The sequence below is a fragment of the Rutilus rutilus genome (assembly GCF_951802725.1).
Source record: "Rutilus rutilus genome assembly, chromosome: 4".
Taxonomy (NCBI): Eukaryota; Metazoa; Chordata; class Actinopteri; order Cypriniformes; family Leuciscidae; genus Rutilus; species Rutilus rutilus.
In genome coordinates this window covers 8,858,607-8,876,857 of record NC_140212.1, presented here as the reverse complement: position 1 = coordinate 8,876,857, position 18,251 = coordinate 8,858,607, and the positions used below count along the sequence as shown (strand labels likewise).

At 38.3% G+C, this 18,251-nt stretch overlaps 1 protein-coding gene across 1 annotated transcript; it reads left to right on the top strand.

The window, feature by feature from the left end:
* The first annotated feature begins 14,925 nt into the window (after nucleotides 1-14,925).
* LOC311288800 (uncharacterized protein) lies at nucleotides 14,926-18,020 on the top strand. The gene is made up of 7 exons (XM_084406406.1): nucleotides 14,926-15,241; nucleotides 16,063-16,102; nucleotides 16,227-16,301; nucleotides 16,432-16,494; nucleotides 16,627-16,683; nucleotides 17,413-17,475; nucleotides 17,569-18,020. Exons 1-7 carry the CDS (start codon nucleotides 15,152-15,154, stop codon nucleotides 17,646-17,648), a joined length of 468 nt encoding a protein of 155 aa, XP_084262532.1. The 5' UTR covers nucleotides 14,926-15,151; the 3' UTR covers nucleotides 17,649-18,020.
* The last annotated feature ends 231 nt before the right edge of the window (nucleotides 18,021-18,251 follow it).

Sequence of the window (18,251 nt, the reverse complement as noted above, 5' to 3'; positions counted from 1 at the left end):
ATTCTCTCAGTGAGGTTCAGAATGGTACAACTGTGGTTCGAATCTTAAATCCCTCCAGAGATTCATTCGGTTTCATCTGTTGACGTCATATCAGGGGAAGGGACAGGGTGTGCAACCTCCCCCGTGCATGATATAGCTCCATCTGTCCAGATAAATGACAGCGACCTGTCACCTTACCAAGTTCAGTCTCTGAAATCACTGCTTCAGAAATACTCAGCAGTATTCAGTAAACACTCAGAGGACAGAGGTCGCACTAGCATCATCAAGCATCAAATCCGCACTGATGAGGCCACACCAATTAAACAGAGAGCTTACAGAGTGACACCAGAACAGAGAGCTGAAATACAGACTCAAGTTGACAACCTGTTAAAGGCAGATGTCATTGAAGAAAGCTACAGTCCCTGGGCTGCGCCAGTTGTTTTGGTGCGCAAGAAAAATGGCACATGGCGTTTCTGCCTGGACTATAGAAAACTTAATACAGTGACAATCAAAGATTCCCACCCTCTTCCGAGAGTCGACGACGCACTGGATGCTTTGTCGGGCTCTGCCTGGTTCTCCACAATGGACCTACAACATGGCTATTGGCAAGTCGAGCTGCAGGAGGAAGACCGTGAAAAAACAGCATTCACAACAGGTAGTGGCCTTTATCACTTTAAAGTTATGCCAATGGGTCTCACCAACGCTCCAGCCACATGCCAGCGCTTGATGGAAATGGTACTTCGTGGCCTCCCATGGAAAACATGCCTAGTGTATTTGGATGATGTCCTCATTTACAGCCGCTCTTTCAGTGAACATCTCCAGCACCTGGAAGAAATTCTCTCCAGATTCCAGTCAAGTGGCCTGAAGCTGAATCCCTCCAAATGCTGTTTTGCCAGGGATCAAGTACAGTTTCTGGGCCATGTTGTATCCAAAGATGGCATTCAGCCAGACCCGCGGAATGTGAAAAGTGTCCAAGACTGGCCTACTCCACGGTCAGCTACAGAAGTAAGAGCATTTCTAGGACTTTGTTCATATTACCGCAAGTTCATCCGAAGCTTTGCACATCACAGTGTCCCTCTATATGCTCTCACAGAAAAGAATGCACCTTTCCAATGGACTTCTCAATGTCAGGATGCATTCACTTACCTGAAACATGCACTCACAAATCCTCCAGTGGTTGCATTCCCTGACTTTACGGTGCCATTCTCCCTCTACACAGATGCTTCAGGCTCTGCAATTGGTGCTGTGCTTGCTCAGAGACAAGGGGATCAAGAAAAAGTGGTTGCTTATGCTAGCCATGTTCTCACAAAAGCAGAAAGAAAATGGTCAACATATGACAGGGAACTCTGGGCCATTGTCTGGGCCGTGCGACATTTTCGCCACTACCTTTACAAACAGCCCTTTGTTATTGTAACTGACCACAAACCTCTCCTGGGTCTCAGAAAAATACCCATTGACAATGACAGAACTGGTCGTCGTGCACGCTGGGCCCTTGAACTTGATCCTTTTGAATGGACTGTAATTCACAAGGATGGCCACAGTCACCTCAATGCAGATGCAATGTCACGTCGCCCTGCTGACATCAGACCAACTGAGCAGAGCACCTCCTCCAGTGCTTTTGGTAATCCGCACTCTGACAAGAGACATTCTAGTCTGAGTCCTGTGAGTCTGTCTAGTCCGGTCAGTTTGGTACATCACAGCCTCTGCAGTACTGATACAAAGCCAGTTTGCTGTAACTTGACTGGACCACAACCTCCTCCGGCCTCCTCACAGGGTGTTCAACAGTCTGTCTCCTCCACATTTGTGCTTCAGAGAAGAGGATTTTAAAAAGGAACAACAGCGAGACCCCGTACTGTCAGAGGTTATTAGCTGGACAGTTAAGGGACAGAAACCACCATACTGGCGCATAAAAAAACGCACACTTGTTGAGAAGGCACTTTGGCACGAGTTCCACAGACTTACTTTTCATAATGGTGTACTCTGCCGTAAAGTTTTCAACCCATCCACAACATCAGTGCTCCATAAACTGATTGTCCCTCATGCTTTGAAAGACACGGTTCTGCAGATGCTGCATGGAAATCCTGTAACTGGTCATTCATCTGCTGATAAGGTCCTGAAACGTGCTCAACAGCTGTGCTACTGGCCCTTTATGTCACGTGACATCAAGATGTGGTGCAAGCAATGCACTCCATGTGACGCCAGATGGAGTCCCACACCTCATCAGAGAGCTCCAATGAAAACAATTGTTGCTACTGAGCCATTCCAAAAGGTTGCAGCTGACATACTTGAGCGCCCCATCACGAGTCGTGGCAACAGGTATGTGCTTGTTGTCCAAGATTATTTCTCCAAGTATGTCAACCTTTATGCCATTCCAGACCAGCGCGCCATAACAGTGGCGAAATGTCTGTTTGAAAACTTCATCTGTGAGCATGGCATCCCGGAAATGCTCCACACTGATCAGGGACGTCAGTTTGAATCTGACCTGGTGAAACATCTGTGTGACCTGCTGTGTGTGCAGAAAACACGAACCAGCCCATATCATCCTCAGTGTGACGGCATGATTGAGAGGTTAAACAGGACACTTATTGATCAGTTAGCCAAGACACTTCTTCAGCAGTCTGGGGAATGGGATGACTGCCTCAACCAAGTTGCTTTGGCTTACAATACCAACCCACACTCTACAACAGGATTCACACCATTCTTCCTCACACATGGTCATGAAGCCAGCAGAGGTGGAAAGAGTACTGAAAATTTGTACTCAAGTACCGTTACATTGCTGAAATAATACTCAATTACAAGTAAAAGTACTGGTGTCAAAAAAGTAATTAAGTAAAAGTACAAATTACTCTTCTCAAAAACTACTCAGAGTACTAGTTACTAATTACTTTTTAGCTGGCGATAGTTAATGCATTACCAATAAAAATATTCAACAAAATCATAGATTTATGTAGAAAATACGCTACTTTTAACACGTTTTTACCTTATTGTCAAAGGACATTAATTAGTGGATACTGGAATTTCTAACTTCAATATGACACCTTGAAATATGTCAATATTCAGTAGGCCTAGCCTATAATTTTTAATACCATCGGGAAAACTACTACATACTAAATATTTTAATATCTACATTTTTGTCCATCCATTTTGTCAAGGCAATCATTATTTTCAAGCATTGAAAAGCACAACACTCATTGTAACAGTAATCTATTTGAATGGAAAAGTTTAATTCAAGTCTTCTAAAGAGACACGTCCACTTTATAAGGTGAGATTTTAATTTAGGCTTTTGTTTACATATTTAAACATTGATCAATAACCATTACAATAATCTAATATTTACTCACTCAGTGTATTTGTCTTTACAATAGGGTAACGTGAACTGTTGCAATAGCTCACACACAGCACAAGGAAGCTTGATTTCAATTCAAACTGAATTTAATTTGCAAAAAGACTAGATTTTTCATAACTTTTGACAGCGTTTAATTCAAGAGCATGGAGAGATTGGAGCTGGACGTCATTTGAGTCTGCAGTGAGAACCACTTGGAGAGATTCGCGATTGCACATGATATGACACACAGTCCGAGAGCGCACACTCAATATCCGAGTCCAGTTCGTTCGTATATTTGCGATTACATGAATGTGCCCTCGCGTTATAATATTGTTCGTGACATTTGCCATTAAAATATGCCATAGAAACTTGCAGGTATTAATCAAATTATGCGTAATAGGCCTACCTGCAATCCCGCGCTGAGAGGAGGCGGGTGTGTCAAACTCGCTGTCGTTGAGATGAGAGAATGAGAACGCGCAGCTGGTAAAATATAGATATTTTGACAGTACTACTATGTAGTTTGTTGTTCCAAACTTTCAGTCCAGCCATTAATCACTCTGAGCTCCTCGCCTCCTTCATGATCAGCTCTTCAAAACCTGCTGCGACTGCGGTGGCTTTCATTCAGTCCAAATATCAGGGGTTTTATTGGTCCGTTTACGATCGAATATTTTTATTGGCTACCGAAATGCCATTCAAAGATTTGAATATCAATTCAAATTGTACTCAGTAACGAAATGTGATTTTACAAGTAGCGAAGTAGATTACTTAGCTTAATATGTACTTGAGTACAAGTAAAATTACAGATTTAAAAATATACTCAAAAAAGTACAAGTACCCAAAAAAACTACTTAATTACAGTAACGTGAGTAGTTGTAATTCGTTACTTCCACCTCCATGCTGTTACCTAACAACACACCATCTTTGTCTATTACGGGTTCTCCTGCTGACTATGTTGCACAATTGACACAGAAACTTCAGTCCGCTTTCAGTTCTGCTGCATGGAACAGAGATTATGCCCACAATCAGCAGAAACGACAGTATGACAAGAGTGTTAAGCACACTCCCTATGTTCCGGGAGACCTTGTCTGGTTAAATGACCCCACTACAGCAAAACAAAAACTTGCTCCTCACTGGAAAGGCCCCTTTGAAATATTAGAGTGCCTTGGATCTGATGTGGATTCTCTTGGAGTGACATACAGGATTCACTATCTCCTGGATCAGTCTGATAAGTCCCAGATTATCCACTACAACCGTCTCAGACCCTACTATGCTCCTGTGCCAGATTGTGGGCATGAGACACCTACATGTGACTTTTTGCAGTCTCAACTCCCTCATTTGACTGCATTATCAGGTGCTTTGCCCTTTAAGCCTTCAAAGTTTGCAGCCACGAGGAGCTACTCCTTATCTGGCCAGGGCAATACTCCCTCATTAGTTCCTCCCACTGGCCATCCACAACCCCGACCACAGCCCCAATCCTGCTCTCCCCTGACTCAGTCTTGCTCAGCCCCCTCCTTTGGCCCAGTAGGCCAGTTTGACACTGTCCCCTCTTCCACTCCTCAGGCTTCTGGTTCTTTGCTACGCCCGGGGAAACGTTCAGTTAGACCTCCAAGATTCCTTAAGGACTATGTTCTGAACTGATACAGTTGCTTTATTGCTGTGGTTATTGCTACTTGTTTATTTGATGGGAAACGGGGATGTTTCTTTTGTGGGAGGGGGAGGAAATGTAAGGTTTAGAAGTGGAGTTCATATTTCATATTGGAAAGTTGTAATGCTTAGAATTTAATATGATTTATATTTGAGTTAATATACTAGAAGTATATTTACAATGTTTAGTCAGTTAAGTATTTACACATTTATGTGTTTACATATTTAATACAGTAAGGATATTCTGCTGAATCTGCCTCTCTGATTCACTCACGTTTATCTCAGTCTAAGTCCTTGCTTCTGATTGGTTAGGGAAGTCACGTGAAAGGCTGTTGAAGGAAGTGTTGTTGTTGTGACGGTGTTCAGTAAAAGTGCCGCTTGAGAAAGTCTCCTGTCTCCATTCTACTGTTTATTATCATAAAGAGTGATCTACCACCACATACCGAACCCTCACGTTACACATATATGGTGTTTTGCATGTAAGAGTTTCCATGATGAAAACATTGTTGACTCTAATGAAGACTAACGTACACTCCGAGTCCGGAGACAAGTACCGCATCGTCGGTTCGAGGACAGGTCCGGGGTTGAGGGCGAAGCAGAGGAGGTCGTTCAAGAGTGCGGGCAGGGTCCGAGGAAGTAGTTTTTGCCTTGTTTGCCTTCGCTGACTGCATATGCAGGTGCTTTGAGATGAATATTTCCGGGAACGATGACATGTGATGAGTGCACGCAGGGCAGCGCGCGCAGTGGGGCTCGGGCACGAGACATGAAGGCATCTGATTGGTTCTTTACATTCACACCGAATGGCAGTGATTGGTCAGAGTTTTTACTGTCCTGCAGCTGCTACAGAGGTCTGATTTTTTTCATTCCTTTTTCTGAACACATAATGTATTGACTACTCTCAGGATGGAAGGACCATTTCACCCAGTATAAAAAAAAAGTGTTTCTGAACAGGATTACCTACCCTACCTTTAATTTTTTAGTTATCCTGGTACCCTTTATTCCCCAAACTTTATTGTTCCCTATACTTACATGCAAGTACTTTATAGGTAGGCCACACTATAATTACCAAAAGTTACACTGTAAATTCGTCTTAATTATGCAGTACTTTCCGGGCTGTAATCTAAAACGTTACCGAAAAACCATTGATTGTCGTCCTGAAATACGTTCACTCTCCCTCATGTAAACAGTCTTTACAATAAGAGGTGTTTTGCTGCCATCTACTGGACAAATACAGCATTAAACGCACATACATTGCTGTTATTTATTTTTCTCTAAGGTTTACCTATTTATGTAAATAGTATTTAATTAATTTAATAAAAACACATCTGAATAGCTTAGCAACAATATAGTTTATACTATGGTGTAATACAATTTTATTTTTTAGAATAAAAGAAAAAAGCAGTAAAATCCATGTATAGTAGCCTAATATTATGCATCATTTTTCCAGAAACAATGAGATTAAAATGTTACATTTATTCAAATAATTCATGAAAAAAATAGTTCTACTTCTAGTTACAAGTGTTTGAAGTGATCAGACTTACACAAATCAGTCATCAGTCTTGTATCGTTAATCTCCCGATAATCTATCGTTAATTAAATAATAGTTAAACTTTTTATAGTGCTCTTACCAGTTCAGAACATCACTATTAAACAGAACAACCCAGTATTTAACAATTCACTGCAGCTTCAACTTATTTAAGATCATATATAGATGAACATGTGGAAAATGGATTATGATTCAGGCATGTGATCAGCTAAGAAAAAAAAAGGAAACCTCCCATTTTCTCATTCAATATGCACATCAACAATGATTATTTTTCACAATTTATTTTATTATTGTTTGAACTATAAATTCAAAAAATAAATATATTACTATTGCAATAATACTTCTCGTAAAATAAAAACAAACATTTAATAATAATAATTCATGTTATTAACATTACTAATATAAAATAAATTGTAAATAATAATAAAATGTTAATTGTAAAATTTTAAGTCATTTCGGACCCCTATGGAAGTTTGCTGAGGCCCCCTATAGTGGGCCCTGACCCCCTGGTTAAGAACCACTGTTCCTGGGGAAGGTAAAACACTTAAAAACAAAGTCAATAAGGTTATATATATATATATATATATATATATATATATATATATATATATATATATATATAGCTTTACATGTTAATTATTATTATTATAAGAAAATACAATTACAACTAAAATTAATGTGCAGTAAAATATGCTTTACGCAAAAAAAAAAAAAAAAAAGATTTGTACATTAGCTGTAAAAAAGAAAAAGAGTAATGATCAATTTCTGTCCAAATGTCTGTCAATTTGTCCACAAGGTCAAGACTCCTGTCTGCTCCTCTTCACAATAACAAGTTCTTTGTCTCCATCTGGTGGATGAATTTAGCAGTACAGCATTAAACACACATTATAGCTACAAATGCTTGATATGATGCCAAATTAATAACTTAATTATTAAATAAGAAACTAATGTTTATTTACAAATATTATCTGAATAGCCCTCTTGGTTGTTGTACACAAATCAGTCCATTTCATTTTATATATTATTAATTTACTGTTTATTGTTCTCTGGTTAGTACATGATACCAGTGTAGTAAATTCCACTAAATATTATGCACATTTCCCCCAAAACAATTATAACTTCTATATTTATAGCAAAACTATTTTTGTGTGTGAAAAAAAAAAAAAGTAAGCGAGCAGTCAGTCATCAGTCAGTCTTGTATGTTGTGTGTGCAGATACAGGCTTTGATGCTGAATATAACCTGCAGTGTTTCTCTATCAATCTCCTGTAAGTTTAGTGTGACTTTCTCTCCACGCTGACATATGACTGACACGAGTCTGTCCTCAGTGAAGTGTCTCTTCACACTGGAGGAGGAGTCCCGCTCATCAGCGCTCACACTTTATTGATATATATGGAGAAAATAAAAATGCTGCTGTGTGATTTGTCAGTGATTGTGTTTGATGATTTCCTCTGTTGTGTCTAATAAGGTAACAGTGAGTGTCATTGGCAGCTGTGAGAGTCTCTCTCTCTTTAGGGGACTGACAGGAGCCAGTTTCTTCAGTGTGTTTGAGGGAGCAGAGGAGAAACAGAGGCAAACAAACAGTGTGACGAGCAGAAGAAGATGGAGGGATTTCTGACACTCGTTTTACTCTCCTCTATAGTCACTATAACCACATCTGGTAAGTGCAAAATTGAGAGTAATGAAGTGAAATTATGTTTAAATGAGCAGTTGATATATATTCCAATAGAAACTGAATAGAGGCCTGTGTAATATCTAGAAATAGATCTTATGACACTATTATTTATCTAATACTAATACATTTTAATAATTAATTTTTACAGGAAACCAATTTAATTTGCCATAACAATTTTCTCATATTTTGAATATATCCTCAACTTTGCAATGTTCTTCTGCTACTAGCTAAATCACTTTTTCATGTACAGATTTCGAGACTGTGAGGTTAGTTGGTGGTAACAGTCGCTGTGCTGGTAGGGTGGAGGTTCATCATGATGGTCAGTGGGGAACAGTGTGTTATAGGTACTGGGATAAGACTGATGCTGCAGTGGTGTGTAGAGAGATAGGATGTGGAGAGGCTCTAGAGGCTGTGGGTGAAGCTTACTTTGGACAAGGATCAGGACCAATCTGGATGGATAATGTGGGCTGTAGTGGATCAGAGTCAACACTGAAGAACTGTGGATCAGACGGATGGGGTGTTCATTACTGTGGTCATCATGAAGATGCTGGAGTCAGATGCTCAGGTGAGCGGCTCCATACATCACACTGTTAATACATCACTGATCATGGTTCAACATGCACCAATACTCAACTTTTATATATATCCTAATCATTTGTTAACAACATGTATTCATTACTTCATTGAGCTCACTGTTTCTGCCTTTGTACTTAATACATTGTTTAAATGAATACATTATTAGCTGACTCTGTGATTTGTATATGTACATTTCTGAAATACATAACTTGGACACAGTCACTCATCTCTGATAACAGATCACTCTAAATTGTAATGTGGACTGCTCTGAAACACTATATATTGTGAAAAGCGCTATACAAATTTTTTTTTTTTTATGTTCATCCACAAATATTAAAATAACTTGTTGTAATTTGTTTTCAGAGCAATTCATAACCGATTTGTTGAATAATTAACATGTGTTATTGTCTAAAGAATTAATTAATTTTCATCCATTCTAAAAAATATTTAATTAATTAAAGGATAATGACTTGCTGTTGCTTTATGTCTCTATAAAAATGATAGTGCCAGATGTCTCTTCAGGACATAACACATCCAATTAAAGTGTTCTTCTGTGCTGTGCACTCTCTCAATATATCAGAAACCATAAACTATGGACGGTTTACAAGACTTGATGATGGACCTCACCTGTGCTCTGGGAGACTAGAGGTCCTTCATGGGAACACCTGGCACACAGTGTGTGACGCTGCCTTTGACCAGCAGGATGCAGAGGTTGTGTGTAGAGAGCTGGACTGTGGGGCTCCTGTACAGGTGCTGGGAGAAGATGCTTTTGGCAAAGGAGACGCTCAGATGTGGACACAAGAGATTCAGTGCAGAGGAGATGAATCACACATTCGACGCTGTCCATCATCAACCTCACATAATATAAACTGCACCCATAAACACAACGTGGGATTGATATGTTCTGGTAAAATATCAATGTTCAGCCTCTCTACTGTATAGAGGAATTATTAAATACTAAATCTAATTATTTGATCAGTTTCTTCTTGGTTTGATCAATTTCAGTAAGATCTCCGTTCTTGTCCAGGTTACACTGACCTCAGACTGGTCAACGGTCCTGACGTCTGTTCTGGAAGAGTGGAGCTTCGGTTCCTCAATGAATGGGGCTCAGTGTGTGATGCATGCTGGGATATGAGAGCTGCCAGTGTCCTCTGTAGACAGCTGAATTGTGGGATTGCTGTGTCTGTTGTGGGATCAGACTGGTTTGGAGAGGGAAGTGGTGAAATCTGGGCTGATGTGTTTGATTGTGTCGGGAATGAAACAAAACTCCCAGAATGTTCCGTCTCTTCATGGAGTCGAGCTGAATGTTCTCATAGACGAGATGTTGGAGTCATTTGCAGTGAGTCCATATTACTGGAGGATTTACTGATATTGTGCTGCTGAAAGATTAAAAAAATAATAAATATAGTATTTCATATTTCATATTACCATACATGTGTAATTTCACAACATGTGTAGTGTCATTTCAAACTGAAAGAAAATATACTTGTCATTTATTTCAGATTTCTTTTATATATGTATTATTGATGTAAAGTATATTCACAAACTTGCACTATTTTAGTAAAACATGAGACCTTCTTTCCAGATTCTTCTCTGGCTGTTCATGACGGTCTTGTGCGGTTGTCTGGAGAGAGACAGTGTGAGGGGGAGCTGGAAGTTTCCATCCATCAGGTCTGGAGGAGAGTTCTGCTGGACTCCTGGAGTCTCACTGAATCCTCTGTGGTCTGCAGACAGCTGGGCTGTGGCTCTGTGCTGAACTTCTCCGGCTCCTCTTCATCCAGTCCTGAACACAGTCATGAGTGTGTGACGGGCTTCCAGTGCTCTGGGAGTGAAGCTCATCTGGGGAACTGCAGCTCTCCACAAACTCTCAACTGCAGCTCCACACAACAGCTGTCAATCATCTGCCTTGGTGAGAACAACAACATCTGGGCAGATTCTTCAGTTGTTAGTGATCAATAATGTGTTTTTCTCTCTCTGAATATCAGGTCGCGGGTCCATCAGGCTGGTGGGTTCTGGGGGAGACTGTGCAGGGAGGCTGGAGGTTTTTCACAGCAGCTCATGGGGGACAGTGTGTGATGACTCCTGGGATATTAAAGATGCCCATGTGGTGTGCAGACAGCTGCAGTGTGGAGTGGCCCTCAGTAACCAGCAGGTACCAGCCTGGTTTGGTCCTGGTTCTGGACCCATATGGCTGGATGAGGTGGAGTGTGAGGGGAATGAGACGTCCCTGTGGAACTGCTCTTCTCCAGGCTGGGGGAAACATGACTGTCAACACAAGGAGGATGTAGGAGTCGTGTGCTCAGGTAAACAGTAAACAGTAAGTTAAATAATAACATTTCAATAACCTATCACTGTGACTGATAATATCCAGTACACTCGCATGATGCACATCAACAGCAGTGTTGGGAACTGAGAATATGTTCTTATTCTGAAAATATATATAAAATATTAGCACTTTTCTATGTGCTCTGACAGAGTTTTCTGAAGTACTATAGTTATCGGTACCATGACACAACATTACTTCATGAAATGCATAGCGCGACTAATGTTGTCTGAATGAATGACATTAATGAGTCGGTTCTCAGCACACAGCATAACTAGTGTAGTGATTCCTGAACAAATGGGTCAGTTTTGTTCAGTGAATCAAAAACATACAGTTTAGAGCAAACTTTGAGACTGAAATATAGTTACTGACTGGATGCTCATACAACAAAATGTAGCTAAATATACATAGTGTGCATTTGGTCAGTAGCATTTTTGTTTGTTTAAAGTGGTTGAGTATTACATTATATCATTTGTATAGACAATGTAAAGCTGGTAATTTTTGCAAAATGAACACCAGGATAATCAGGAGCGGATGGCTCATATTTTGCAACATAGACTGTTTCGACGGTCTGATAGACAGCGCTGCCATGGATGCCGCTACTTTTTAAATATTTTTTTATTGACCAAGCAGAATCAAGTAGTATATAAGATTCATAATATATTATAAAAATATAATTAAGTATCTTTTTCAGATGCTAACAGTGCTAGCAGCATGCATTAGCCTTGTATTAACCAGTTTTTTTGGTGATATTTTAGGTTTAGCACAACTTAAACTCCTATATTTTTAATGCACATCCTTTTCCATCTAGAGTTTAAAGAGATCAGGTTAACTGAGGGCTGTGAAGGGAATGTGGAGGTTTTCTACAATGGATCCTGGGGTAATGTGTGCTGGAACCAGATGGACAGAGACACAGTGAGTCTGATCTGTCAAGAGCTGAACTGTGGAAGATCTGGTGTTGTGTCTGATTCTACATCAAGACTGGAATCAGCTCGTAACTGGCTGGATAAAGTGAAATGTCGACCACATGATTCAAATCTGTGGCAGTGTCCATCTTCACCCTGGGGACAGAATGACTGTAATAATGATGAAGTGGCCAAAATCACCTGCTCAAGTGAGATTATGTTTAAATAATGTAAGATGGTCTCAGTAGTTATGTTTCTTTAAACACAATGTTTGTATAATGTGGTGAATAAACTGTTTCTGAAACACTAAACTGAGATGATGGACAGAGCCTAAAATTATTTATGAGGCTTAAATTATATGTTTTCATATTGATATGTTTCACTGAGAGAAGTTATGATTTTTGTGTCCTAATGTTCAGTTCTCTTAATATTTAATCTCAGAGGAGGAGAATCCTGAGTCTCCTCGGAGTCGTCTGACATGTTCTACCTCTCCATCTCCTCATCAGAGACAGTGTTCAAGTAAGATTTTTAATTTAAGACTGTTTTCCATTCAAATGTGCATTTAAACAAGAATTTATTTACATTTAAAAATCATAATCAAGTTTATAAATGTAATCCACTAATAATACATTTAAAGACGTCTTAGTTAAGCTTCAGTGTGTTTTGTTGTAAATGTTGTGTTGAAGCTGATCAGTGATGTTGCTGTGTGTGATTTAGATCATGTTCCTCTCAGACTGAGTGGAGGTTTGGGCCGGTGCTCTGGGAGGCTGGAGGTGTATCATAACGCTGTGTGGGGTTCAGTCTGTGCTGATCTGTGGGACATCAGCGATGCTCAGGTGGTCTGCAGGCAGCTGGGTTGTGGAGCAGCACTGAGGGCTGATGGGAATTCAGTCTTTGGTGCTGGTGAAGGTGTTGTGTGGCTGAACAGAGTCGAGTGCAGAGGGAATGAGATTCACCTGTGGGACTGTCCTCTCTCCCTGAAGAACCACACTGACTGCTCCCACAAAGAGCACGCTGTACTCACCTGTGCAGGTCAGAGCAAAACACTGAGCAATAGTAGTCATTTTCACATCATTTTAGTGCTACTAACTGTGTATTTGCATGATTTTTAATCTGTGTCTGTTTTGACAGATTTGTCAGTGTCCACTACTCCTGCCACAACAACATCAGCTTCTCCTCCAGTTTCTCAGACAGTGCGCTCAACATCAGTCACTCCTCCACAAACTCCTCCAGTGTCTCTCTCTGTGCTTGTGGTTGTACTGGGAGTTTTGCTCTTACTGCTCTTAGTGCCACTGCTTATACTGATTCAGCAGAACAGAGTGATGAGGAGAGGTAGGAGAGATCCAGAGACTGTCATATTGTGTGTTATTCAGTGTGTGATCAGTCATGTGTTGTGAACTGACAGCAGGTTTGTCTGTCTACACTCACAGCTCTCTCTAAGAGGAGACACAGGACGACGACTGAGGCCGTTTATGAGGAGATTCATCACAGACACAATCACTTCACTCAGAGAGGTGAGACATGAGCCATGAAACTTATTTAATATGATTAATATAGAGAGTCTGTCAGACACTTGATGTTCATCTATTATTAGTCCCGTTAAACCTCCGGCTTTAAACCAGAGAATTCCTCACAGAAAACCACAGAGCTGCAGGTGCATGTTTATGTGTGTGTGTGTGTTTCTTCCTGTATGTATTTTTAGAGGGTAATAAGGAGCGGTTCATATGTTTATACGTGTGTGTGTGTGTATTTGTCTCTTCCTGTGTGTATTTCTGGAAGGCAGTGAGGAATGGGTTCATGTGAGGATACATGTGTGTTTGCTAATAGGCCTAACAGAAAACAAACAGAAAAAAACATGGGATGTTTAAAAAATAAAGAGTTGTATGATCCAATGGAAATGAGGATTCAGTCTGTTTGTGATGATGAACATGTTCCTGACTGTTTTTCTCTCCTTTAACAGGAAGTCTCGTCTCTGAAGAACTGCATTCTGGGTATGAAGATGCTGATGAGCTTCTCTCAGGTTAGACAGCAGAAGCGCATATTCATTCCACTCAAAATACTTTTTCATTGAATTAAACCTAAATAAATAAACGTAATTAACAAATTCTAATAAATATTTGACTAATGACACAATACATTTTAAACACTGCTGTTTATTTATATATTAACATTCTGTTCTCCATTTTAGCAAAAGAGTTTAAGACTGTATCCCTTACGAAAAAAAAGTATACTTCAAGTTCATTTTATGAAGTATACTTGAGTAATGTTCAAGTATATTTTTAAGTATACTTTATGTAGTAAGTATACTAATGTCAATATGTACTAGTAGTAAACTTGTAAGTGTACTATTTTAATACCGCTTGGGACTAAATTGGCCCACTTTAAGTATATAAAAGTATATGTTTAAGTGTAGGCCTACTATAAGTGTAACAGTAGTAAACTTTAAGGGCACAACTAGTTCATAATTACGTTTAATTTAAGTTTCTCATTTGTACTGCAAGTGATGGGTATACTAGTAGTTTACTATTTTAATACTTGTAGCAACTTTTTAAGTATACTCTCAGTAAACTACTAGTTTAGTAGTTTTATACTACAAGTTTTCTTTAAGTGAACTTAACATCATACTTATAGTTTACCATTTATATATTATTTTTGCTCTTAGTGTACTCTCAGTAAACTAATAGTTTAGTAGTTTTATACTAAAGTTTTCTTTAAGTGAACTTAACATTATACTTATATACAATTTTTGCACTTGCAGTAGGCCTATACTACTATGTTCAAATGTTATTTTTTATACTTGATACCTTTAACTGTACTTTAATTTTAAAAACCTTTTATTAGCGTCATGCATCCTTTTTTATCAACACTTGAATGTCTGTAAGTTTCATAAAGAAAGGCAACATTTTTAACAAAATCACATTTTTTTTCAAAGACTACGCCTTGATCAGATTCAGAACGATGATCAAACACCGATGGAGTAAATCGAGTCCGACACCCCCACAGCTTCAGTCGTTTTCACTTAATGGGTTACGCTTCATTTGGAAACATTAAGCAGTTTTGATTTACACGCTGTTTAATGTTTGATGATCACATTATTTTACATTTGAGTGAGCAATCTTCTCTCACTTGTTTCAGCTTCTTCTTCTCCTGTGTTTTGATCCGGAGATTCTGTACTAGAAGATGTGTCATAGCGCCCCCTACCGTATACCAGTGAAAACATGGATAGCTGGAAAATTCAGTCAATGTGGGGAAAAGTTGAATTACCGTAAAGTAAATTCCCATACACTAGCAGTGGACTAGCCTACACAAAAATTCAGATACGCAGAATTAGAAACATATCTGTTTTATATCAATATTTTAATAAATATTTTCAAACAAAGTTTCATAAGACATATGAAAAACGATGTAAAAAAAGTATATTTAATAGGCTACTCGATCAAAAGAGTTAACACAACTACAAGCCAAGTATACTTTGAATAATTAAACTTTTAAGTATATCTCAATCAAAAGATTGAGTACAAGTATAGGCCAAATATACTTGGACTTTTCTCTCAGTATAAGTCAAGTACACTTAAGTGTAATTAAGTATATTTTTGAGAAGTATATAAAATGTAGACTGAAAGTATGCTTTCTTCTTTTTAGCTGAAAAGAAGTATACTAATAGAACACTTGAATAAACTTATTTTCCATGCTTATTTTATTTACTCTATGAGCTATTCCACCCGAAAGTTTGTTACTATATAAAGCTGAACATGTTAGTTTATACGACAGTGTGTAATATTATGTTTTTAAAAAAGTATTTAATAAGCTACTCAATCAAAATAGTAAACACAAGTACAAGCCAAGAATACTTAGAATACTTAATTATACTTTTAAGTATATCTCGATCAACAAGTAGAGGCCAAATATACTTAGACTTTTCTGTCAGTATAAGTCAAGTATACTTAAGTGGAATTTGAAGTATATTTCTGAGAAGTACATAAAGTATATTTCTGAGAAGTATATAAAAAGTAGACTGAAAGTATACTTTCTTATTTTTTAGTTTAAAAGAAGTATACTAATAGCACACTTGAAAACTTCTTTTTCGTAAGGGATATTATGATGATGTCACCAACAACAGTGGCCTGAAAGGTCAGTGACCTTTTTAATTGATCACATGATTTATTACCAGATGATTAATAACTTAATGGTCTCATGACCTGCAAAAAGAACATATTTTGGCTTTTGTATCCAAACATATTCTGTGTTGATGCAGAAGAGATGAAGGAAATCACACAGGGATACTATGATGATGTCATCACTGATGGACTGAAACCAGATCGTGAGACAGGTGTCGTTCTGTTATTCTATAATAGAACATTGAAATACTTCAGTATATTAAAGTTATTTCTGTATATTAACGGATAAAAATAAATAAAAATTATGTCATTAATGTTTGTGATGAATGTGTGATTTTGTAGAAGACACTCCTGAGAGCTATGATGACGTCATCACCAGTGGACAGAACTCTTATATAAAAAAAGGTGTTTTTTAATTGATTTTTAAAAAAATATATTCCTTTAAAATAAACCTCATAACTGATAATATTTTAAAATGCCTGTCTTAATGTTTTTTGGCTTCTATTTAACTTTGTGGGCTTATATTTGCACGTTTAGTTAACATGCTAGAGAATTATGATGATGTCATCATTAATGGACAGAGCTCGCAAATAGGTGGGTTGAACAGAACTAAATTTTATTATCAGCCTTACATGTTTACATGAGTATTAGACATAAGTTTTGTGTAATCAATACACTTAAAGGGAACAGTCCCAATTCAGAGGCTGCATCCTTTGAAGGCCCGAAGGTCAAAACGAGTGTTGTTAAATGGGACGGTCTACGGGGGATTGTTCTTGTTGCCTAGCAACTGTGACAGCGATGATGAGCGGCAGTAATGTTTGTACTGGACTTAGTTTTATTAAGTTATATTAAACTGTCCGAAACCAAAACAGGGTTCACAAACTGTCTAAATATGTTCACCATGGTCCATTTCTATATTATAAAGAGTATAAACTATATATAATCACATCTTAGTAAGATATGTCAACATCTGAACCGCTTTAAAGTTTTTTATTTTTACATTTGTGTCGTATGTTTGAGTAAGCTGAAACCCAATACTTGCATTTTTAAAGTGTAATTCGGCAATTTAAAAAAAAAAATCCTGTCGTCACCGGAGAGCAATGAATTCTGGGTAGGCAAGGCCACGGAGGATCCGTCTGTTGTATCCTTCATTTCACGGGAAACAAAGGCACATCTGGAGGCCGCATTTGAAGGAGGCTTTGAATTGGGACAGTTTTCGTCGCGCTACGGTGACGCAGTCGGCCTTCGAGTGATGCAGCCTCTGAATCGGGACGCAGTTTAAGTGTTTTATATTCTGATGTTTTTTATGTCATTCTTGATCAGAGGGAGTTCAGGAGGAATATGATGATGTGCTGAGTGTGAGTGAAGATGTGAGAAACCTGTTAGGTAAGTTATTAAGTTATTGTTAGAATGTTTTCCAGATTCATAGACTCAATTTATCTGATTACAACATAAATTAAGGTTTTGTTTTAATAACAGATTATGATGATGTGGAGGAGGAGTCAAAAAAAGAAGGAGGACCATTCGGCTCAATGACCGCGCCGGTTCAAGAAATTTGAAAACTTAAAAGTTTGAGTGAAATTGCTATTGATATATCAAATCTCAGGTTTTATGTATTTTTGTTTGTTTTTTGCATTTAAATGTATATGCTTCTGTGTGATTATGTATTGTTTATTATGGCCTTATTAATAGCAGTAAAACAAACAACAGTGCCTTTTCTGTTAAATTACCAAATAAACAAAAATGTGATGTAACAGCCTCACCATGGTGGCAGCATGTACTGTACTTTTTATGAGTGGATAATGCTGACATTTTGACATTTATTTTGTATTAAGTAACTTTTACAATAACCCTGTTAATTAATTGATCTGTATCAAATATTATGACGTGTCTGGCGTGTTTTAACCAATAAATAAATATGCATAATTGTCTGCTTGGCATTTTACTTTTAAATCCATTCTCAGGCTGTAGATGAATGTGAAATGTGAAGGCCAAGTATGGTAACACATACTCATAATTTTTCCTCTCCAATTTAGTGCACACACAGTAGCAGTAATGAACACACACACTGCAAACTGTGGACACACACACTCGGAGCAGTGGGCAGCCATTTTTCTGTGGCTCCTGGGGAGTGATTGGTGTTTAGGTGTTTTGCTCAAGGG

What these genes read in the sequence shown, in the direction of transcription:
- LOC311288800 (XM_084406406.1), top strand. Translation starts at nt 15,152, where the DNA reads ATGTGTCATAGCGCCCCCTACCGTATACCAGTGAAAACATGGATAGCT. An exon ending in AAAAGTTGAATTACCGTAAA is followed by an intron (nt 15,242 to 16,062) that starts GTAAATTCCCAT and finishes CTTTTTCGTAAG; the next exon opens with GGATATTATGATGATGTCAC. An exon ending in TGGACAGAGCTCGCAAATAG is followed by an intron (nt 16,684 to 17,412) that starts GTGGGTTGAACA and finishes ATTCTTGATCAG; the next exon opens with AGGGAGTTCAGGAGGAATAT.